We start from the raw sequence: 23,158 nt of genomic DNA, 5'->3' as shown, positions 1-23,158 counted from the left end.
CAAGATATTGAGGTGTTTTTTGGAAATAAAGAGTCATTTCTAAAACACCAAAGACAACACATATTTCCAATGTCGTCTGTGGTGGACGTGAGGACTTACTACTTCTAATGTTTCATATTAAATGATGGAGATGCAACAAAGATGCATGAGGTAAACGAGAAGAAAAACTGGTTCTTGTACAAGTAGTATCCTACATATGACCAAATCCAGGGCTGTGAGAGGCTACATTTGTGTGACGTAACATGAGCGTGCTAATGTGATTGGTTCGTCTGCTTCCGGTACAGCGGGTCCCATACATACACGTGAAGGTCAGCAATTCTAGCATAAACTGCTCCTTTTTCCATACATTTATTGGGGTCAGGTTGAATTTGACTAAAGTATGGACGGAAAGACAGCGAGCGCGGACCCTCAGCTCCAGCAGTTCATTGAGATCGAGTCTCAGAAGCAACGATTTCAACAGCTGGTGCACCAAATGACAGAAGTCTGCTGGGTGAGTAAGCTAGTAGCCTTTGGCAGTTGGAGGAGGCTATTTGACGTTAGCTATTCATCTTTACGTACTTTTACAGTAGCGAGTTGTATGACACAAGGTGTTTTATGTTGTGCTGATTCATGTAGCCTTTACATAGCATTCGTGGGTTAACCTTAAGTGCTTATCAAGTGATGCGAAACCGCTACGAAATAAAGCTAAAGCTAACTTGACGTGTTTACCGGTCCAACAGATATGTGCCCAGCAATCTTCGTCAGTTTTGCCTGATTTTTTTGTGTTAAATTATCAAATTAACACTAATGTTTAGCTAGGCTCACCGGACTGGTGAGGAGTTGAGTTCACGGTCCTGTCACAGCGGCGGAGGTTTGAACACTCATCCGCTGTCAATCGTTTGATTTGTTTAGACATGTCGGGATTTGTTTAAGATGTTCATATTAATGAGAAAAGCCATAAGTATCAGCATTCAGAAAAATGGAAGAATGCGGGGTCCACTGCAATCCAATGACGATCAAGCTAAACTACGCAGGTTAGTACAGGGCTGTTCAAAGTGACCGGTGCCCCGGGGCACACAAGAGCTAATAAAAAAAAAACTCACAGTTGAAATGACTATACTAAAAAAATTGTTTGATCAAAACAGATTATTCCTAAGTAAAACTAAAATAATGCTATTTGGTAATAGCAGAAAGGATACTTAGGTGTAAATAAAAATAGACGGTGTGGTCATTGACAGAGTGAATGAAAATGAGTTGGAAATCCCACATTAAAAATATACATTATAAAGTGGCAAGAATAACGTCATGACTGAATAAAGCAAAATTCGTTCTGGACAAAAAAATCACTCCATACTCTCTATTGTTCTCTAGTCTTACCATATCTAACTTATTGTGCGGAGATATGGGGTAATGACTATAAAACATTCACATTCATACCTATGGACAATGTAGAGTCAGGGTACATCCTGGACTGGTCGTCAGCCAATTGCAGGGGCAGTTGATGTTTACAAAGTACACTAGGTCCCCAACTTACGAACACCCGACGAGCGGACATTCGCAGATACGAACACAAGCCGACTGGTCTATATTTTATTTTATTTTGCCTTGTAGTCGCTCTATCAGTATTTAAACTGCTACTGTACATGTAGAGGGCACTGTGACACTGCTAATGGGACCAACAGAGGCAGCCTTAGAGCTAATGGGACCAACAGAGTTAGACGCTGGGGAGATAAAGCTAAATGGAAAGCTAAATTATACAACCCGGACAGAGTGTGTGATTAAAGTTTATGAAGAGTTAATAGGCCTGCTTAATTCTACACCACCAACAAAATACTACCTCTTTTAGAAGAGTAACGACGACGACCATTTGTCCTTTTTTTCAATAACTCCTCCTCCGCCACGACGTATGCTCGACCACTCCTCTTCAAAGGTAAATAACATTTATCATTACGTATTATTATATCACTTTTATTATTGTTTTTTTCATTAATTATCCTCGTTTAATATTACTACTGCATCCAAACTCATATTTACATACATACACATAGACTGTATATGTATACATGTACATGTAGTACCTATATCATTGGTAGTGTTACCTTTTCCCCTACTTAAGAACGATTCAACATAAGAACGGTCGTCTGGAACCAATTGTGTTCGTAAGTTGGGGACTTAGTGTATAAGGAAGCGGAGTCCTGAACCACAGGGAAATACAATGCTAAGCCATACGGCACCTGCACTTCATGCAATTTGTCCATACCGATTTACAAACCTCAGTTTCATTGAAATACATTGTTATATTGCTTAATCATTTTCTCGTGTAGGATTGATTAAGCTCTGCTTCTTCCTACTCCTTTTGAACATGTGGAAATGTGATAAGTGATGTATACTGAAGTGAAATAAAATGTTCAAATAAACAAACCAAATCAAAATCAAGGAAGGCTCACTGTGCCACACTTTGAAAATCACTGGTATATATTATTTCAATTAACAGCTTTTGTTTAAGTTAAGTACTTACCAGTATCAGTGGGATTTCTGTTAATATTTCAACTTTTAAAAAAAGAAAATAAAATTAAGATGTATTTCTCAACAATGCCACCTGTGCCAGACTCATCCCCTGATTTAATGACTTGTGTTTCCCCCCTCCCCAGGAGAACTGCATGGACAAACCAGGCCCAAAGCTGGACTCCAGGACAGAAACATGCTTTGTCAACTGCGTGGAGAGATTCATAGACACCAGCCAGTTCATCCTAAACAGACTGGAACAGACCCAGAGGAGTCGAGGGTCTTTCTCGGACAGCATGGCGGACTAAAATGAATGACTCTGGTGCAAAGCGAATCTGTTTGCAAAAGAAACAACAGTGATTTGTTACAAGTGCCTCACATTAACAGCATGTGCACCTTGATTTGTTCTCCTGCTGTTCTGATGCTGCCGGTTTGGAAAGTCATCTCGACACAGAAGCTAGGTCACTGACCTCATGGCTGCCTATTGACGTTCCAAGCAGTTGGGAGGCATCAACTGGAACATTCAGTTTGCCACACAGGCTAATTTAACATCACAGCAATGACTGAGGATGCATGTTTAACTGCTATACGTTGGATTGTACATATGCATTAAACACAAGTTGTAAGTGATCCTGTGTGAATATTTATACATATTGCTCACAAAAGTTTGCTTACAGTAAGACAAATCATTTCTTTGGTGTAGCTTTTCATATTTGCTGCGGTATAACATGCATTTATCAGATGAATTGATCAAATGTAGTTGTGTTGTGATTGAAGTGGCTCAAGAATGATGCATTGCATAAGATGACAAAGATTAAGAACATGCAAAACCTACATGTTAATTGCCTACAGGTTCATTAAGACTAATGTAGGCTGAAGCGCAAGGTTTAGTTAATTAAATATGGAATGCAAAGAAATGAAAAATATCTGGATATATGAATAATTACCGTATTTCCTCAAATAGTATCCAATTATGCACTTAACCGAAGAGCGTACCTTTTGTAATGCACCTATAGTAAAAGTAATTACAGCACTTAGTGTCATTTAAGTGCATGATTTCCTCAAACAGTGGACAGAGGCGAAAGTACCCAGCATTTACTGGAAGGACACACCAAGAGTAAAAGTACTTGGTGGCACCCCCTGTTATTTTTGTGGAAAAGAAGGCATTTAAGTGGACAATTAAGATGATCTACTAGAGTGGAGGACAATATTTGAGGAAATAGGAACACAAGGAGTGAATAATCCAGTGTTTTCACAAGAAAGGTGTTAAATTGAGAAAACGATATTTAAAAAGCTCAAAACATAGTTTTACTGTAACCAGGGAGCCTTCTGTCTCCCACTCAGGACGGCTTCCCCTCTTCACCCATGAGGCCATCCTGGCCAGGGAGGGCCATGTAAGGCTGGGAGCTCCACTGGAGCCCCTGAGGAGCTTTGGTCAGGTAGAGCGGCAACGAGTCCCAGCTGAAGGTGATGTCCTTGAAGGCATGCAGCAGGAAGATGCCCAGCACGATGGTGAGGAAGCCACTTATGGTGCCCACCACCGCGTTGGCACTCATGCTCAGCCACTCCTTGAAGAGGATGGCGGAGCACGCCATGACAGAGGTGGTGAAGAAGACGTAGTAGATGGGCGTGACGATGGAGGTGTTGAAGATGTCCAGGGCTTTGTTCAAGTAGCTGATCTGTATGCTGACACACACCACCAGGCACACCACCAGGGACCAGAAGAGGGGCTCCCTCAGCACGGCCGTCCCGGAAAAAAGCTCCTTGATACCGATGCCCAGGCCTTTGACACAGGACACGGACAGGGAGCCGATCACAGAGCAGATGAGGATGTAGACCAGCACATTCTTCTGTCCAAAGCGTGGCGCCACGGCAAAGATAAGAACCAGGCTGCTTCCCACAACGCACACAGCAAACACAATGAAACCTAGCCAGGGAAGGAAAAAGAGTCAGTTTCTTTAAAGCAACACGTCTGCTCCAGGCTTACCTGGGTCTTTAAGCTTCTCTGCCATGACGCTTAGGGACGCCACCTCCTCCTCCTGGGGAGCGTGGACCACCATGACGGTGGAGCCCAGCACGCACAGCAAACAGCCGATCTTGCCGTGCACGTTCAGCCTCTCGTTGAGGAAATAGGAGGCGAGCACGGCACTGGAAGGACAAAAACAAACATGGTAGAGTTGGAACAAAAGCTCCTCTGTAGATTTAAAAGTTGACATAAATGAGGGTCAGTGTTGATTTATGCTAAATGGAAGTATTCATACAAGGTAGCACAAGGACACATGAAAAATCAAATATGACAATAATTACGTGTTCAAATTAGCAGAAAAAAACAAACTGTACGTGAATAAAGTAGTATTTTTAGTCAGATGTAGATATTTTATTTTCTGCGATAATAAGGTTGTAATAAAAAGGGAAAAAAAATCCCAAATTTCATGACAATTAAACTGTGTTTCAAGAACAATAAAATAATAGAATCCTGAGAATAAAGAGGCAAGTTTTTACAAGATTAAAAAAAAAAAACAGAGCAGTGGTAATTTTAAGAGTCAAATTGTATTTTTAGATGGTTAAAATAGAACTACAATGCAAAAAGTTGTAATTTTACAATACAATAATGATATTGGTAACGGTTAATGGTAATGTTTAATTTTCTGTGCAGATACAGTGCATACGTGCTACTTTCGTATGCATCACATATACAAAAGTCGCGTCGCAGCGGTCTTGCATCCACACATGTAAACACTGTGGAACACATACACAACAATGGACGGGAAAGAAAGTAACGCCGAGCGACTGTGAGGTCTGATTTTTTCGAGGAGGTATTTTTGTGATGCAAATGTATTACTTTTTTGAACTTATATTGTTTTGAGAAGCCAAACTCTTTACTTAAGTGGCCCCACCAACCAACCAGAACTACGTTCCTTATCACCGAAATCCGATGTCAAAAAATCCAAACTATCCCTTTAAATGTTTCAGATCGTCAAACAAATTTAAATATTAGTGAACGACAACAAAACTGAACACAAAATGACATTTTTAAATGAAACTTTTTACTATTAAGGGAGAAAAAAATCCAAACCTACGTGGCCCTGTGTGAAAAAGTGATTTGCCCCCTAAACCTAATAACTGGTTGGGCCACCCTTAGCAGCAACAACTGCAGTCAAGTGTTTGCAATAACTTACAATGAGTCTCTTACAGCGCTGTGGAGGAATTTTGGCCCACTCATCTTTGCAGAATTGTTGTCATTCAGCCACATTGGGGTGTTTTCCAGCATCAAGCGCCTTTTTAAGGTCATGCCACAGCATCTCAATAGGATTCAGGTCAGGACTTTGACTAGGCCACTCCAAAGTCTTCGTTTTGTTTTTCTTCAGCCAATCAGAGGTGGACTTGCTGGTGTGTTTTGGATCATCAGAACCCAAGTTTGATTCAGCTTGAGGTCACAAACAGATGACTGGACATTCTCCTTCAGGATTTTTTGGTAGACAGCAGAATTTGTGATTCCATTTACCACAGCAAGTCTTCCAGGTCTTGAAGCAGCAAAACAACCGCAGACCATCACACTACCACCACCATATTTTACTGTTGGTATGATGTTCTTTCTCTGAAATGCAATGTTACTTTTACGCCAGATGTGACACATACCTTCCAAAAAGTTAAACTTTTAACTTGTCAAACCACAGAGTATTTTCCCAAAGGTCTTGGGGATCATCAAGATGTTTTTTGGCAAAATTGAGAAGAGCCTTATTGTTCTTTTTGTTCAGCACTGGTTTTCGTCTTGGAACTCTGCCATGCAGGACGTTTTTTAAGTATCTTTCTTATGGTGGAGTCAAGAAGACTGACCTTAACTGAGGCAAGTGAGGCCTGCAGTTCTTTGGATGCTGTTGTGGGGTCTCTTGTGACCTCTTGATGAGGCTGCGCTCTTGGGTTAATTTTGGTTGACCAGCCACTCCTAGGAAGGTTCACCACTGTTTCATGTTTTCATCATTTGTGGATATGGCTCTCAGTGTGATTTGCTGGAATCCCAAAGCTTTAGAAATGGCTTCATAACCTTTTCCAGACTGATAGATTACTTAGAGTACTTTCTTTTTTCATTAATCGAGGAATATTTTTAATCGGCTGTAACTATTTTATTTTTAGGACAGTAAAGTATTATGGGGACCAATACATCTGTTTTTACTGAGAATAAAACTGTATTTCTAAAAGAATAAAATAATAGTATCCTGGAAAAAAAATTGCAATTTGAAAAAAAAAAATACAAGGATTAAATGGCATTTGTAGATAAATAAAATAGATTTATAGAACACAAAAAATATATAATTTTAAAATAATGGTACACCTTTCCAAGACAAAATTTGCAGTATTACGATAATAATAATTTGTATTTCTACAAAAATAAAATACAATTACAAGAATGAAGTCATACGCAAAAACTTTATTTAATGAGAAAAAAGTTATTTGAGAAAAAAATGTGACATTATAAAAATAAAATAAAACTATTAAGACAAAGTCAGAATACAAAATGTTAGAATTAAGAGAATAAAATAATTGTAAAAAAATTGTAGCTATATTTATGTATTTACTCAGTATGTGATACTGTAATGTTACTGTTGGAATTGTAATAAATTAAAAATAAAGAAATCAGACAGCCAATCAGGTTGCTGTGACATCATATCTAGGGGTATAACGATTCATTCACTCTATCGATGCATCGATTTATATTCGTACGATCCAACTACACTGATGTGTGTTTAGAAAGTTTCCATTCTGGATGGCATATATCGATCTAACATCGTTTAAAAAGGTAATCAAATAGACTGAATTGATGCTAAGAAATAAAGCATTGGATTTAAGCACGGCAGGCTTTTTATGGATGTGTGTTTTTTAAGCACTTTTAATGATAAAGACCTGATAAAGACAAAAGACGAATTCAGTCTTTGTCTGTGATGTTATCGTCTTCTGGGTGTGTGGTATGTGTCACTTCATTCAGTATTCATATTTAACTCATCTGTCTTTATTTGAAACTCCTTTTAAGTGACATTCATGTGGACAAAATGAAAAGTAAGGACGTTTTGTACGTCTGGTAGTTTACGGTCGAGTAGCAGTGACGTCATCACCCAGCGAGGCGTGTCCAGGTCGAAACATACGCTTACGTACGCGGAAGCAATAAATGGCGCGCACTTGCTTGTGCTTGTTCTCCGTGGAAGAGAGGAAAGGCTGGGAAGCCGTAATTTTTGTTGACTGTTTATTTGTTTTGTCACACATTTACACTCGCGTTTCTGATGTATTCTTCTTTTGCATGACCACGTTTCCTGACACTACAATTATCAGCACAAAAAAAGCCCCTGCTGCCATCGGCCTGTACAGGTGAGAAAGTTTCAACGCCTAATTGAAGATACCATACCGCATTCATTTGCTAAGGAATTAGCATAATGTCCCTCACCTTAGGGTGCAAAATTATTTAAAGTAAATAATTCATCATGGCAAGCTATACCACCCTCTGTTCATCCTGATTTTGTATTGCATTTTAACACATTTTTTGTACTCATTGATAATTTATTCTTAAGTATGTAAGCATTATTAATCATTTATACCTGATACCCTTACAAAAAACAACGGGAATCTGGAAAACTTACTGAATCGTTTCAGATCGTATCGTTCTAAATGAACCAAAATCGTCGTTGAATCGTATACTCCACCACGAATCGTGATACGAATCGAACCGTTATTAAAGCGAATCGTTACACCCCAATCATATCCTAAAATAAATGCCTATTTGCATAGTTTTTGTCTTGGAAAGAGCATCTCTTGAGCATTCTTGTGATATGTCCAATGGAATTGTAACCTATTTGCTTAAAACCACTAAAAGAGAAAACATTGTAAAAAAACCCCAAAATAAAACGTACCTTACAAGCACACTTAGAGCTCCTAAAGGAGTCACAAGTGTCGCTGGCGCGAACGCGTACGCTGCAAAGTTGGCGGCCTCTCCGACTCCCACTGGAAGACAGTTCAATTTGATATCAACAGCAAAAAAATTCAGCAGAAGAAAAAGAAGAAGTGGCTTGTTTACAGGAAAACAATATGGCGACAAGGAAGCACCGCCAAAATTAAAGAGGGGAATGAATCACCGGACTGTGTAACCCAATTTTTTTTTTACTTACTTGAAATGAGCCCCGCCCACCACAGCCCTTCTTTCAGGTAAGCATAGCCGCCTTGACCTAGAAAGGAACACATAGTAACATATGATAATAAATAACTGGACATGTTACGGTGTGGAGTTCACCCAAAATGTGATGATAACCATTGACTCATAAGTGGCCCTTGATTTTAAATTGATATCAAATTACAGTCTTGTATTTGGGCAATGCTAACAAATAAAACACCACTTGACCAAATCGCCCAAAACACAGCCCGTCAAGAGTCTCAAAAGGTTAAGTAATTTTAGTTTATTTTTATTGTATTATATATACTGTGATTACTATTATATTTGTAACTCCTTATTATGTCAGATTGATGATTTTGGATGGCCACTGTGTACACTTACAGCGCTATCACAGAAAATGTAATCAGAGCTCTGTTGTTTGGTAGGCGTGTTTGGTGAAACTTTACGGTACCTGCTCGCGTGGATCCCTTGCTGGCCAATCGCAGCAGGCCTTTCTTCTTCAGGATGAAACTAGCGCCGATAAAAACACTGGACGACACGGCCAGAGAGAGGCCAATGTAGAAGTCCACACGGCCCACGTCCATCTAGAACAGCAGACGACTTTTTTTTTTATATCACATTAATAATTGTTTAATTTCGCTCCATAGCGAACACAGCCATGTTTCCACATCACATGACACGACAGACCGTCTGCTCTTGAGAGGCCATTGAACTCACTGCTGCTTTTAGGGGTGGAACAAGTTTGAAAGCAAACAATGTATCAAAGTTGAAGTTTGTTAGTCGGAGAACAGTACCCAAATAAAGCAAATAAAGTGTACCTCGGTGTTTATGTCAGGTCCATCCGTCTTCGCCTAGGCACGCTCACGAGCAACACTCGGACCGCTACGACCTGAGAGTGACTGGTCACGTGATCCACATGCCATCTGAGCAACTTTTGCGCTTCAAGCGAACCAGCCAGCATATATAGCGATTGTTTTACCAGCCTAACTTGCTTTAAATAACATTACTATTTCTCAATGGCTCTCCAAACCACTAGAGCATTAGCTCACGAGATCCGGTACAAGAAATAAGTTAAAAGAATCGAATAATTTCCTAACGTTACAAAAGAGGGAAATGTTTGACCATAATGTTGGACACGCCCCACAGCACAACTTCCTTTATAGTGAACGTCGTTAAAATAATACCGCTTAGAGCACCATAATATTTTTAAAACATTTTTTATTTTTGTCAACGCACTCAAAAACTAATCTTCTTGGGTTAGTCGATCGTCAAACTTAAAATGGAGAATTCCCATTCCTCCGCAGCCTCTGAACACAACCTGTTACCCAAAGGCAATGTGATTGGTTACTTGGTAGTCACAAGTGCACGATCCAGTGATTTGATTGGGCAAACAGTACACGAGACTACGGAAGTGTTTCGAACCTTGATAAGTATAGCTTGGAAGTCATATATGCTGCAAACTTGATCAATAATACGAGGTTGATCCGCGTTGTTTTGATAGGACAAATTTGACATAACCACTTTTTGTAATGTGTCGTTATATCCGCTCTTCGTGTCCTTAAGATAGCCAAATGAATAAGTATCGTTTAGCAAAACATTACCATCCAAACATGAGGACATTTATTCTGCAGTCTTTACGCAGACTGCAACGAGGCGTCTTTTTAGCACCAGTTTTTGCTCAGTGGAGCACTCAGAGGATCAGACGTGCTAGCAACGATGTTTGCAAAGAAGAAGGAAGCTACTACATTACCACCCCCATCTTTTATGTCAATGCCTCTCCTCATTTGGGGCACTTGTACTCAGCAGTTTTAGCTGACTGCATGCACAGGTACAAGCTTCTTCGGGGATTCCACTCCAAATTTGCAACAGGTAACTCATCGTCACACACATGAATTACTGCTCGGGCAAAAATATCTGTCTGTTGGTCAATCCAAAATGTTATAAACCTCAAACTTGAGTATTTAAGGAAGTGAAAGTGAACTTTTGGACTTTTGTTGAGAACATCTCTGTGTGCACGATGATTAGGTAACTATTAGTGTGCAGAATTATTAGGCAACTCAAAGAAAAACAAAAATATTCCCGTCTCACTACTTTATTTTAATTTTTTTTAAAGTCAGAATGATAAACAAACAACACAAACTTTACAAATAAATATTTCAGACATTTCCAAAAATAAATCAGTGACCAATATAGCCACCCTTCTTTTCAATAACACGCAAAAATCTTCCATCCATGGAGTCTGTCAGCTTCTTGATCATTTGACCATCAACTTTTTGTGCAGCAGCAACCAAAGCCTCCCAGACACTGTTCAGAGAGGTGTACCTTTTTTCTTCACTGTAAATCTTACGTTTAAGGGTCCACAAGTACTCAATAGGGTTTAGGTCAGGCGAGCAAGGAGGCCATGTCATTATTTTTAAGACCTTTATAAGACCTTTACTAGCTAGCCATGCAGTGGAGTACTTGGATGCATGAGATGGAGCTTTGTCCTGCATAAACAATCATGCTCTTCTTGAAAGATGCACTCTTTTTCCTGTACCACTGTGTGAAAAAGAGGCAGTAGGTTTGGTAGTTGAGTTTGAGCCTGAAAAGGCCCAACAAGCTCATCTTTTAATAATTCCATCCCTTACCAGTACCCCACCTCCACCTTGCTGGGGTCTGAGTTGGAGTGGAGCTCTCTACCCATTGCTGATGCAGCCACGGACCCATCCTTCTGGTCCATCAAGAGTCACTCTCATCTCATCAGTCCATAAAACTTTTGAAAAATGTGTTTTCAGATATTTCTAGTGAAAGCCTTTCAACTTGTGTTTCTTGTTCAGTGGTGGTCGGGTTTCAGCCTTTCTTACCTTGGCCATGTCTCTGAGCACTGAACACCATGCACGGTACTTCTGGACACTCCAAGCAGTTAACAGTTCTAGAATATGACAGCACTGGAGGAGAATGGGTTCCTGGGAGCTTCACGTTTGATTTTGCTAAAATATTTGGCAGTTAATTTGTATGTTTTTCACTCGACACGTTTGTAGCGATCCCTTTGTGCACTGGCAACAAAACATTTAATGATTCTGTGGTCACGTCCTAATATCTTGGCAATTTTGGCCATTTCAAGAGTGCTGCATCCCTATGAAAGATGTTTTACAGTTCTTGACTTTTCAGAGTCTGTTAAATCTCTTTTCTGGCCCATTTTGCCAGAGGAAAAGAAGCTGCCTAATAATTGTGCACACCTAATAAAGGGTGTTGATCTGCTAAGGCCACACCTTCCCTCAGTACACACATGCACATCACCTGGGATGCTTAAACCCAATAAGCATTCAGGTTTATTCAGCTTGGGGTTGGAAAATGTGCATATAAATGACAATATGGTCAATACTGACTTTCCTAATAATTGTGCACACAGTGTTATCGGTGTCTATAGGGCTAAGGCATTGATAAAGGGAAAGTGGGTGTTCATGACGTCAATTGTGACATAGTTCCTTAAGTTATCTGAGTGTTCATTTTTTTATTCAAGTCGATAACACACCATGCAACTAATTCGGACCATAACAAAAAAAGACCTGATGGCGCTTCTTCATCTTCCTTAACTTTTCAGGAACAGATGAACACGGCCTAAAAATTCAACAGGCTGCTGACGCAGCTGGAGAGGACCCCCTCACCTTCTGCACCAGCGTCTCCCAGAGATTCCGACACCTCTTCAGCAGCTGCAACGTGTCCTTCACGGACTACATCAGGACTACGGAGGAGAGGCACCGGCAGGCTGTGGAGCACTTCTGGTGCCTGCTCCGTGACAAGGGACTCATCTACAAGGGCAGCTATGAAGGCTGGTACTCCAAGCCGGACGAGAGCTTCCTCACGCCGTTGCAGGTCGGCGACTCTGTGGACTCATCGGGAGAGGCCATCAAGGTGTCGCTGGAGAGTGGGCACAGGGTAATTAATAATTCAACAGAGCTGTTTGGTTTAAGACCCATAATACAATGTAATTATTTTTTAATGAGAAGTTAACATGCAAATGCAGCCCAAGTAGCTAAAAAGACACAAAGAAAGTGTGTATTTGCATTAGGGCTAGGACAAAATATTGTTATTGTGCTGTACCGTCACGATACACCTGCATTTATATTGATATTGTTGCTGCATGATTTTTAGCTATGTAATACTGAACCCTTTTTTGACAGTTTTGTCTGTCAAGGAAAAGTTTCATTATTTTTTTGTATGCTTAATGTGTAAAATGTTCGATATTGTGATGTCCTACAGTTGTTTATCATAATTTATGTATCGTGATACAGTCGTTACCAAAATATTGTGATTCTTGTGAGTTACTCAGCGATTCCCACCACTTGTCCTCATGTGTAGCAACATGCTAACTTCTGTAGCCTCAGGAACCTCACTCCCAAAGTGTTGCCAATGGTTCTACTGCAGCCCGCTCTCTGCTGGCCACCCTTTCAAGTACAGCAGTTACTGTACTGTTAATTGTATTAAGTGTGTTTTAATGTATTTGTCAGGTGGAATGGCTAAAAGAGGAGAACTACATGTTCCGTTTGTCCGCCTTTCGGACTCAGCTCCTGGACTGGCTCCAGAACAACCCCGATGCTATCCAGCCCGAGCGTTTCCGTCAGGATGTTCTCCAGTGGCTGCAGGATGACCCTCTGGACCTCTCCGTGTCCCGCCAGAGGAGTCGCCTCCAGTGGGGGATCGCCGTGCCGGGGGATCCGGATCACACCGTTTACGTGTGGCTGGATGCCCTGGTCAACTACCTCACGGTGGCCGGTTACCCTGGCAACCACCAGCGTTGGTGGAACGTCTCCCGTCACATCGTAGGCAAAGACATCCTGAAATTCCACGCCATCTACTGGCCGTCGTTCCTCCTCGGGGCAGGGCTGGCATTGCCCCGGTCCTTATATGTGCACTCCCACTGGACAGTCGGCGGGAAAAAGATGTCTAAAAGCTTGGGCAATGTGGTAGACCCCTTTGAGTGCTCACAGGTGTTCACCACAGACGGTTTGAGGTACTTCCTGCTGCGTCAAGGCGTGCCTGATTCCGACTGCGATTACACGGACGACAAAGTCATTAAGCTGCTCAACGCAGAGCTGGCCGACTCTCTTGGTGGCCTCTTGAACCGCTGCACCGCTCTCGCTTTGAACCCCGCCCAGATTTATCCGCCCTTCTGCCCTTTGTCTTTCCCCAGAATGCAGGACCCAGAAGACTACCACATGCTGGAAGCTGTACGAAGTCTCCCACCTGTGGTGGAGCATCACTACGACACCTTGCACAGCTACAAAGCCCTGGAGGCCATCGCTTCCTGCGTGAGGCAAACAAACGGCTTCGTTCACCGCCACGCACCATGGAAGTTAAACAGGATGGATGCGGGAGAAAGACGTTGGCTGGACACCATCATGCACATCTCTTTGGAGTGTCTCAGGATGTACGGCATCCTCCTCCAGCCCGCCGTGCCGCTGCTGGCCGACAAGCTGCTGTCCAGACTCGGCGTGCGAGCAGACGAGAGGAAGTGGACCGACCTGGACTTCCTGCCGAGCTATAAGGGGACAGACTGCCCTTTCCAAGGAAGAGTGCTGGGCCCTGACACAGGAGTGCTTTTTAGTCGCCTGGAACGTCCCAATGAGGAGAAGCAAAAGCCAAAGAAAACTAATAAAAAGCAGACAAAGTGATCTAAAAATATATAATATTTATTAATAAATGACTTTGGCTCCCTGCTTGCACTTTGTGGAAAGTGACAATTACATTGAATGAATTGGTTTGTCAACTGTTGAGCACACAATTTTATGTGTGTTAAGTGTTAAAGGGGTTGTTTTGTTTTATCATTTCACATCAACTGTTATTTCTAATACAATATTTTACATGACTATTAAATGACCTTGGGGTGGTATAAAAAAGTAAAATTGATGGCATGGTTAGTTTGTAGCTCAGTTTTTATTACGTCTGGTAGATTTTTCATTTTAAATCTGGTTTTAATTTTTTTAGTAGCTGTTCTTTGTGGCTTTTCATGTCCAAGTTGTATTCATGAGAAATTTGGCTACACAAGCGTAAATTACAACTGACGAGACCCGTCAAATGAGCTCCAAGTGTTAGCTGGCTTGCAATGAACGCCCTCGTGCTCGTAAATGGCGTGACGTCATTCGCCACGCCCAAAAGTTTACCAAGCGTAGTTCAAATTATGTAATATTCTGTGACAAAAATGCTGTAATTGTTTACGTAAAATAAATGACACAAGTACATTTATTGAAATGCAAACGGCCAAATAAAAATGGATTCGTTTAAACTTGAAATATAGTGTAAAGAATTAATTGTATTTGACCCATTTAGGTTTTTGTTTTCTTGACCTGTGTGTGTTGTGTAATTTTTATTCGGGCGACAGCTCCCCCTAGTGGACGATCAGTAAATGACTCAATCACAGCCACCATTAGAAACCTGAATGGCTGAGTGACTAAACACAAACACTTTTTTTCTTTGCAAAGACAGTTGTGCTACCTGAGACAAGACATCTTTTCCAGGTTTATCATCAAACTTTTCATTGACATATTTTTCCAAACTAAATACAGACAGCCAACACAAGACATTAACAAGACATAAAAACTGACACAATTTAATGAAAAATACACAAAACTCAAAATAATTGTACAAATAGAAATAAAATACAAAAAAGGATGCATTGTTATCCTTTGTGGTAATTTTTTTACATAGACTTTTCCCATTATTATCTGTTATCTTGTCTGCATGAGGCCTCCATATTCCAACAAGAACAAACCCAAAGTGAAGATACTTCTTTGATGCCTCGGCCATCTCCCTCAGGGCCGCATGGTCAACAGCCTCCTCACACGCACTCTCAACTATGCATGCCAACGGTCACATGTAATATGAATTGGTGCCCTGTCCTGGTTGTGTATCTGAAACAAGTAGGGAGAGGTTGGTTACAGGCAGGAAGTGTGGGAGCAGATGAGACAATAAAAGAAGCGTCAGACTTACTTGAGAGTTGTTGTTGCAGTTGTCTGACCAGAGCAGCTGTCTGTTGCTGCTGCTGCGTTTGCTGCATGCCTTGACGTGGGAACTGAGAGGTGCATACATGACATTATATGGTCAGTCATAAGCATCGGGTACAGGTTAACATTCATGATATGCACATGACGACTACAATTTTTTTCCACCTGAAAAGAGGACATTGCAATTGTCTTAGTGATAACTAGTAATTATTAACTGTCCAATGAAAAGCATGTACACTATTTTGGGCTAAATTGGTAAAAACTCACAAAAATGTAAGAAAAAAAATGTAACATGAAAAATTTTGGGGGATTTTTCATTGGAAGCAGGTATCTTATTTGTTACCCCCAAATTGTCTTTGTGTGAAAAATAAAGAGTTGTTTCTTGGATCAAAAAATAATAATTGGAGAATTGCCAAAAAAAAAATTTAAATCTGGGGGGGACGTACTTCCTTTTATCCAAATATTTTTTCCATTGCTTTTCAGAATATTTTTCTGCAATAATGAAAACCCTGTATGCAAGTTTTATCACACAAGTGACTATAAAAAGAAACACAAACGTGGTGAATTAAACCTGAACCTCTACATTTCTTAAATGTTCTATTATATCAGAAAAACAATCAAAATTAAAATATGACATGAAGAGAGTGCAGTGGTCTGGGTCGTACCATGGGTTGCTGCGGGGGCAGTGGCTGCATGCCCAGGCCCTGGTTCTGTTGCTGACCTGGTGGAGGTACACCTGACACCTGCTGCTGTTGCTGCTGCTGCTGCTGCTGTTGTTGTTGCTGCTGCTGCTGCTGCTGTTGTTGCTGAGGAACTTGCTGTTGAGGAGGGACCTGCTGCTGGACTTGTTGTTGTTGCTGCTGCTGCTGCTGTTGTTGCTGTTGTTGTTGTTGCTGCTGTTGGGCTTGTTGAGCCTGCTGCTATTTGGAGACACATTGCACATGCTTTCATTACTTCTGCCAAGGATCCAGGATCTCACTTCTTTGACATCAGTCTTAAATTTCTCATTGCATTAATCTTAGTGGGGAAAAAGAAAAACTGTTAACCTCCTAATGCTTGAGAGAAAAAGAAAAGACTTATCCAAAATAAAGAAAGTTTTTCCCTGAGCAAAAGCCACGTACTCTGAGTGCTTGCTGTCTGAGGTACTGTTGCTGCTGCTGCTGTTGTGCTGCTTGTTGCTGTTGTTGTTGTTGTTGCTGCTGCTGCTGCTGTTGTTGTTGTTGTTGTTGTTGTTGCTGCTGCTGTTGTTGTTCTGCCAGCATCTGATTGGGCCTTAAGCCTGGATGACCGCCCTGGCCTCCCATGTGAGCAAGACCGTGCATGATGGGATTCTGCTGGATGGGCTGGTGGGCAAACCTGACAGGAAGAGGAAGAGGCAGTTGATATGTACGATTCAACAAGGCACTGAAAGAGCAGCAGCATCAACAACAACAACAACAACAACAACTGACCTCTGTGCGTTCTGCATATTGTGTGTGTAGCCCGGAGCCTGCTGGTGAACGTAACCACTGGGCCTCTGCTGCATTTGTCTCAGGGGATCCACCACGGCGGGGTTGGTTCCTGGGTGGGAGCCCTGGAAGTTCTGGTTGCCGTAAGCGGACTGAACTATACCGCCCCCTTGAGACGGGTGCGGCTGCATGCCCATGTGTGAGCCGTATGACGTGTAGCTCTGAGATAAGTTCTGGACAAAGACAGCCATTGATATAATAAGAATACACACGATTGATAAAATAAGAATACATATGTGACAGTAGCTGTTCTGTGCAAGCTGAGCCAAAACAGAACAAGTCAAACATACTTGAGACTGCTGCATTGAAGTATATGGTTGGTTGGGTGTCATTTGTCTGATCTGCTGCCCTATTATGCTGCTGTGATTCTGAAAAGTAACAAATAAAGCTTCAGTGTACAAGCAATAAAAGGGTGATTGTAAGGTCTTTAAACACTCAGCAAAATGCTTAAAACAGGGGTTTTCCACATAAAGTGTGGATTTTATGAGATGTACAGCTTGAAAAATGGGTTTCGTCTGGGAGAAAGCAAAACATTCCAGAAAATGCATCCGTTTCTTTTTGCACTCTAGTAGTAGAGTTTGTGTCCGGTTATGTCTTGTACCCTACTTGCAAAGTTTCAAGCCGAGTTATTTCCTGCACTCTATTAGCAGATTTTGCAGTCTGGTTATTTCCTGCACTAACTGCAGAGTTTGCATCCTGTTTATTTCCTGTAGTCTAGTACCAAGAGTTTGTGACCAGTTATTTCCTGCACTCCAGTAGCAGAGTTTGTGTCTGGTTATGTCTTGAACTGTTGTTGCAGTCTGCATCCTGGTTACTGCCTGTACTCTAGTAGAAGAGTTTGTGTCTGGCTGGTTCATTTCTGTACTCTCACAGCAGACAAACTCTCCAGCAGGTTAGATACTTCATGCTTTCTGAGGCAAGGCTCAATGTCCCACACTTTAATAAACGCTTTCAAAGACATAACACTGCAAGTCCACGAGAGAGAGAGACTGATTATTTTGTCTTCTTTCATCACTTCTTGGTGTATAGACATCTAAGAGAGAGGATCTAAGCAACTACCAGCCTTTTCTACTTCTACTTGATCTAGCTAACTTGAGCTGTGAATGAACTCTACCTGGTGAGGAGCAGTTTGACCTGTCAGTGGAGACTGACTCACCAGTCTGACCTGCAGCTGCTGGCGCAGCATCTGGTTCTGCTGCATATTAGGCTGAGGCTTGTAGACCATTTGGTACTGTTTGTCCATTCCCATCATGCCGGGCATGTTGCCCTGCATACCGGGCATCATTCCTGGGTAACTGGGCCGCGTGGACACCATCTTGTTTAATTGAGGGTTGCGGGCAGGCCTGTAGGGAGGATCTAAACCAGGCCCTCCTGTTGTTGGGAGAAAACCCAGTTCAGAGTGCGATCCAGGATGATGAAACAAGTTAAATAATGCTGATATTGAGAGCTGACCTGGAGGTAGAGGCTGATTCTGTGTGTACATGCCCATGTTCTGCTGGCTATAAGGCAGCCTGCCGTATGGGTTCTGCATCAGCTCAGGTGGCATGTTTGTCCCGTAGCTCACACCTGGCGTGCGGTTCACATACTCCTTTTGAAAGGGGAAAGAGGATTCGATTATTTAAAAAAAAAAAAAACAATGTTATCCAAATTAAATGAGTTTTCCAAATAAGTCACCTCTGTCTTGGCCGATGGCGTCTTCTTCTTCTTGCTGGGCTTCTTTTTGTTGGAATCCGACGGCACAGCGGACATGTTCTTCTCCGGCTTCACCGCCTCCATCTTCTTCTCTGGCTCCTGAGAGATGGGTGTCAGAGGCTCCTCCTCCTCGGGCGGCAGGGGGAGTGGCTCCAGGTAGTAGCTGCGCGGCTTGGGCTTAAGGTGCGTGTGGTAGAGAAGGAAGCGCTGCTGCTCCTCAAACTTGGTCACCTTGCGGTCCATGCGCACCGTGCCGAACCAGCCCCAGGAGAGAGGAGCTGAGTGCTTGAGACCCTCGAAGACGTCCCACGGGGAGATCTTCTGCTTGGTGGACACTTGAAGCCCCTGATGTTAAATAATATACACTACGGCTACATAAACAGCTCTTTGGATATATAAAGTCATCACACTAATTTGGCTTACCTCTTTCTCAAAACCGGCGATCTTGTTACCCTTAGTGTCGATCAGTGAGCCCTGAGGTTCGCATGTGATGACATCACGGGTCTGCTTGGGTAGCGGAAGTAGCTGGCGAACCTTTTCCAAGCTCTCCGACTGCCGATCTCCAAGCTCTTTCTGTGGAAGCAAAAATAAACATAAACTACGTGGAGGGGACCGTGTTAGCGGTAATAAATCGGAGGATTGTGGATGACGGGCAAAATTTTAAAAAAAGTGCAGTTTTCCTTTAAAAAAGGTAACTAGTAGACCTGCATCGTCATAGATGTGATATTTTAATTCGTAATTAAGTTCATTATTTCTTTTGTATTTTTATTTTCAAATGTTTCAAACAAGAACTGAACAATTAATTTTGGTCTGAACTGTACAGGCAAACATGTTTTTTCTCCAGAAGTTTCCCCCTGATTGAACACATCATCACTTGTTTCATGGATATATTATATTGTATGTTGCATAACTCATTAATTCTGGTAATCATTGTATGTACAAACCTGATATTAAACCCTCGATGTGATGCAATAATGTTGTCATAGGCATGCAAGTGGTGCTGTCCTTACCCTGAGCTTCTTTACCAGATTCATGTAAGCCCTTTTATTCTCCTCCATGCTGCCCTGAGAGATGCTAGACATGTCGGCAGCCAACGTGCCGTTAATCAACACGCTCAGCATGTCCAACACAGTCGTGAAGAGCTCGCTGTTGGTAGAGAGGAAAGGGATGTCAGGAGCACGTCGGTGCCGGCTGCCATCAATTGGAGCCATAATGAGATTTTTGGAAAGAGAGAGCGAAAGATTCACTCACTTATTAGATTGCATGTCCACTGTTCCACTGCTGATGATGTCGAGGAGAAGGACAGCCCACTCGGTTGTCTGTTGGGTGCTACGCTGCACCGTGTCGAACATGCCTCCCACCTTGTTTGCGTAGGCAAACACGTGGTTAGCATTTACACATAAATGATAAAATGCGAGAGGCCATCAAAAGAGGTTATGTTTTCATTGCAGCTTGTTTACTAGTTTGCTGGATTAAGCAAAAATTGGAGGCGGGTATCTTTGAAGGTGCACAATTTGGTTTGGGTGAGTGTACGTACAAGATTCAATCGCAGTTTCAGAGCCTCGTGCATCATCTGCTTGGCCTTGCAGTCATCCTGGTACTGGTCCTCTCTCCAGTTGGTGACGATCTGCTGAACTTGGCTGTATAGGGATGTGAGAAGACCCTCCCGCTGCTCGTCCTGCCCCTTCAGACAGGTCAGCACTAGCGACAAGAACGGCTGCTGGCTCAACAAAGACATGCTGAAAAGATAGGAAAGTAAAAAAAAGTTCATTAATGACACCTATGTTGTCAAATACAATATTCCTCTCTTACCTTTTCTGCTTCTGGCGATCCCTCTCCTTGCGTGAAGATGAGCCTAGGTGCTGTCCCTTCTCCAGCTCCTCTCCGGCTGCTTTCAGGACGTGACCCTGAACCGAGGTGGGCAGCTTGGCTATCAAAGGCGCCACCAGCCATACACCCGACCGCTCAGATGAACTGAAAGTATGAGGCAGAAGGAACGTTAACACCACCACAACACTGAATGGACGACAACAAAAAAGGACTCAACTCCAGCGGTGTCACCATTGGCGTTGTCCCTTGTTGTCATAGTTAAGGTAGAGTGGTTTATTGCTTTTCCATTAACTTTTATTTACACTTAAAAGGAGATGGATGAGGTGTCTTTGTGGGGCAAATAATCTCTGCTTTACAAATTTGTGATAAACCTTTTGGAGTCAAGTGTAGTTTTTAGTGTTTACCTTTATATCTCACCTTACAAACTGCTTATTTTGCCTCTGTTTGTTTCCTTTTTACCCAGTACAACCTCTCAAGTGAGGCTGTATAATTATTTTGTCATTTTGACAATGTGCATTAACACATTGGCCCTAAAATTCGAGTAGGGAAAATTATAATTTTTTTGTGTAAAAATGTCTACCAAGTGTCACGAAATCTTTTTATAACCTACAAAGCAAATCTAAAATGTAAAATTTAAAAACTCGCGTACAAGTGTAGCAAAAAAGTTAAATGCAGTGAAATATACTGCTCAAAAAAATTAAAGGAACACTTTGAAAACACATCAGATCTAAACTGGGGGGAAAAATGATCTTCAATATCTTTCCTGATAATAAGTGGGTGATGTACTAGTAACAAAATGATGCCACATAATTTGATGGAAATGAAAATGATCACCCTATAGAGGGGGGAAATCAAAGACACCCCAAAAATGAAAGTGAAAAAATGATGCAGCACACTGGTCCATTTGGCTAAAATGTCATTGTAGCAACTCAAAATGATTCTCAGTAGTTTGTGTGGACCCACGTGCTTGTACGCATGCCTGACAACGTCGGGGCATGCTCCTAATGAGGCTACGGATGGTGTCCTGGGGGATCTCCTCCCAGATCTGGACCATCACTGCGGTACCTAGACGCATGGAGGAGATTCCAGGAGACAGCTGTTGTTGTTACGTTATTACTCCAGGAGAGCTGGACAGGGCCATAGAAGGTCCTTCAACCCTCAGCAGGATCGGTATTTTTCCCCCAGTTTTGATCTGATGTGTTTTCGAAGTGTTCCTTTAATTTTTTTGAGCAGTGTAGTTACAATTATTTACCTTCAAAGCTGGTTGAGAATGATTATAATTTGCTCACTATGTACCCAACAAATAATGTGTCCACTCAAAAAAAACAAAAAAAACCCCACTTTTGTCACACACGTGAGGGTGTACTGAAAAAAAATGAAACTAACCGAGGCACGACCAACAGTTTTTAGGTGAGAAATAAAGCAAACAACTAAAAATGCTAAAAATTACCACAGACTCCAAAGAGTTAAGGTTTCATGTTCATTAATTAAGGGTTCACAATGATCACTATTTTTTTGGTTCGAGATTGACTTTATGTAATTCTCTGAGAAGAAATTAAGGTAAATTTGTGTATATCTGCAAGGAGCCACAAAGGTAGCCGACACAAAGGCACTCACCTTAAAATAGGTTTCATTTTGTTTGTGGCACTGCTGCTGTTGGACGCAGAGCCGCCTTGGAGGGTTCCTCCATTCCCTGAGGAGGGGTTACTCGAGTTCATCTCGGCCGATTTTTGAAACACTTCGATCGTGGCCTTGGCTATGTTCTCCAAGAGAGAATAGAGCTCCTATAAAAAGGGAGACAAACAATGTGTTCAAGGCTGCTAATAAATGTTTTATTGATCCAATTCCCACTGAGGTCAACTTGCATTGTTTGTGCTCTGTTTGATCATCAGCTGCAGCTCCAGGGATGACTGTCTCATCGTCCATTGGTCCATATTCTACAACAAGGACAGAGTTTATGATGATGGAGTTTAATTTTCATTCAGAATAATAGCGTTATTGAGAGAGGGACATTGCACTGCCAGAGGAAGGCAGCAAAACGGCACACTTCATATGACTCCTCTGTTAATCAAAAATACTGCTCTGTCGTCCCCCGCTACACAGCGATTCAAACATCGCTCCCTCGCTTTCAAAAATTAATTAATTGATAAATGATCGCCGTTTCATGCTTGACTGTGGCCTATTAGCCAAAAAATATTGAAAGACAAGTCTACGTAGCATCGTAGTCACTACTAGGCGTCAGTAATGTTACATTGATGAGACATTACCTGAATAAGTCAGCCATAGATGAAGCGTTTGACATGACATTAACATTAATTGGTTCCAGACCCGACCACGATAAGTGAATTTCCACGACGTAGGATTCAGTATTAATAAATGCAGTCAGTTAGTCAGTAGTTAGAGCTGTTGATGACTTTTAAATACGGGTTTTAACATTATTAGAGCCCTGTAGACATTAAATAACACCCCAATAGTCACTTTTACATTCCTATTTTTCTTTGTTG

The 23,158-nt window shown here is 41.8% G+C and overlaps 4 protein-coding genes across 6 annotated transcripts in view; 2 read left to right on the top strand and 2 right to left on the bottom strand.

The window, feature by feature from the left end:
- The first annotated feature begins 260 nt into the window (after positions 1 to 260).
- timm8a (translocase of inner mitochondrial membrane 8 homolog A (yeast)) lies at positions 261 to 3,109 on the top strand. Its single transcript, XM_054791493.1, has 2 exons — positions 261 to 490; positions 2,631 to 3,109. The coding sequence occupies exons 1-2, from the start codon at positions 380 to 382 to the stop codon at positions 2,790 to 2,792; spliced, it is 273 nt and encodes a 90-aa protein (XP_054647468.1). The 5' UTR covers positions 261 to 379; the 3' UTR covers positions 2,793 to 3,109.
- zgc:101583 (uncharacterized protein LOC494104 homolog) lies at positions 1,955 to 10,559 on the bottom strand. Its single transcript, XM_054791491.1, has 6 exons — positions 9,460 to 10,559; positions 9,093 to 9,225; positions 8,640 to 8,696; positions 8,385 to 8,475; positions 4,472 to 4,632; positions 1,955 to 4,411 (listed from the first exon to the last, which is right to left on the bottom strand). Exons 2-6 carry the CDS (start codon positions 9,223 to 9,225, stop codon positions 3,825 to 3,827), a joined length of 1,029 nt encoding a protein of 342 aa, XP_054647466.1. The 5' UTR covers positions 9,460 to 10,559; the 3' UTR covers positions 1,955 to 3,824.
- On the top strand, positions 10,028 to 15,300 carry mars2 (methionyl-tRNA synthetase 2, mitochondrial). Its single transcript, XM_054791488.1, has 3 exons — positions 10,028 to 10,510; positions 12,225 to 12,559; positions 13,132 to 15,300. The coding sequence occupies exons 1-3, from the start codon at positions 10,213 to 10,215 to the stop codon at positions 14,293 to 14,295; spliced, it is 1,797 nt and encodes a 598-aa protein (XP_054647463.1). The 5' UTR covers positions 10,028 to 10,212; the 3' UTR covers positions 14,296 to 15,300.
- The window catches only part of med12 (mediator complex subunit 12), a 25,802-nt gene continuing 17,042 nt past the window's right edge, over positions 14,399 to 23,158 (bottom strand). The window contains exons 27-42 of one of the 3 annotated variants that reach the window (XM_054791485.1): positions 22,520 to 22,591; positions 22,272 to 22,438; positions 20,637 to 20,798; positions 20,362 to 20,563; positions 20,076 to 20,185; positions 19,835 to 19,970; positions 19,248 to 19,397; positions 18,807 to 19,169; positions 18,585 to 18,720; positions 18,247 to 18,503; positions 17,423 to 17,500; positions 17,076 to 17,305; positions 16,746 to 16,980; positions 16,290 to 16,544; positions 15,611 to 15,692; positions 14,400 to 15,531 (exon numbers count right to left, since the gene is read on the bottom strand). In XM_054791485.1, the coding sequence (XP_054647460.1) occupies positions 15,491 to 15,531; positions 15,611 to 15,692; positions 16,290 to 16,544; positions 16,746 to 16,980; positions 17,076 to 17,305; positions 17,423 to 17,500; positions 18,247 to 18,503; positions 18,585 to 18,720; positions 18,807 to 19,169; positions 19,248 to 19,397; positions 19,835 to 19,970; positions 20,076 to 20,185; positions 20,362 to 20,563; positions 20,637 to 20,798; positions 22,272 to 22,438; positions 22,520 to 22,591 (2,676 nt within the window). In that variant the 3' untranslated portion in view covers positions 14,400 to 15,490. Of the gene's footprint in view, positions 15,532 to 15,610; positions 15,693 to 16,289; positions 16,545 to 16,745; positions 16,981 to 17,075; positions 17,306 to 17,422; positions 17,501 to 18,246; positions 18,721 to 18,806; positions 19,170 to 19,247; positions 19,398 to 19,834; positions 19,971 to 20,075; positions 20,186 to 20,361; positions 20,564 to 20,636; positions 20,799 to 22,271; positions 22,439 to 22,519; positions 22,592 to 23,158 lie in introns of all 3 variants that reach the window. The other 2 variants (XM_054791483.1, XM_054791484.1) reach the window with 2 other exon arrangements.

Source organism: Dunckerocampus dactyliophorus, chromosome 11 (assembly GCF_027744805.1).
Source record: "Dunckerocampus dactyliophorus isolate RoL2022-P2 chromosome 11, RoL_Ddac_1.1, whole genome shotgun sequence".
Taxonomy (NCBI): domain Eukaryota; kingdom Metazoa; phylum Chordata; class Actinopteri; order Syngnathiformes; family Syngnathidae; genus Dunckerocampus; species Dunckerocampus dactyliophorus.
Note: the sequence above shows the minus strand (reverse complement) of the source record. Positions and strands in the feature narration are given on the sequence as shown.

Excerpts from the sequence above, each read along its gene's own strand:
- timm8a (XM_054791493.1), top strand. The coding sequence starts at position 380 with ATGGACGGAAAGACAGCGAGCGCGGACCCTCAGCTCCAGCAGTTCATT. Across the intron at positions 491-2,630 it reads AAATGACAGAAGTCTGCTGG|GAGAACTGCATGGACAAACC; the intron begins GTGAGTAAGCTA and ends CCCCCTCCCCAG.
- zgc:101583 (XM_054791491.1), bottom strand. The coding sequence starts at position 9,225 with ATGGACGTGGGCCGTGTGGACTTCTACATTGGCCTCTCTCTGGCCGTG. Across the intron at positions 8,476-8,639 it reads GTGGGCGGGGCTCATTTCAA|TGGGAGTCGGAGAGGCCGCC; the intron begins GTAAGTAAAAAA and ends ACTGTCTTCCAG. Across the intron at positions 4,633-8,384 it reads GCTCTAAGTGTGCTTGTAAG|TGCCGTGCTCGCCTCCTATT; the intron begins GTACGTTTTATT and ends TTGTCCTTCCAG.
- mars2 (XM_054791488.1), top strand. The coding sequence starts at position 10,213 with ATGAATAAGTATCGTTTAGCAAAACATTACCATCCAAACATGAGGACA. Across the intron at positions 10,511-12,224 it reads CCACTCCAAATTTGCAACAG|GAACAGATGAACACGGCCTA; the intron begins GTAACTCATCGT and ends TTAACTTTTCAG. Across the intron at positions 12,560-13,131 it reads CGCTGGAGAGTGGGCACAGG|GTGGAATGGCTAAAAGAGGA; the intron begins GTAATTAATAAT and ends TGTATTTGTCAG.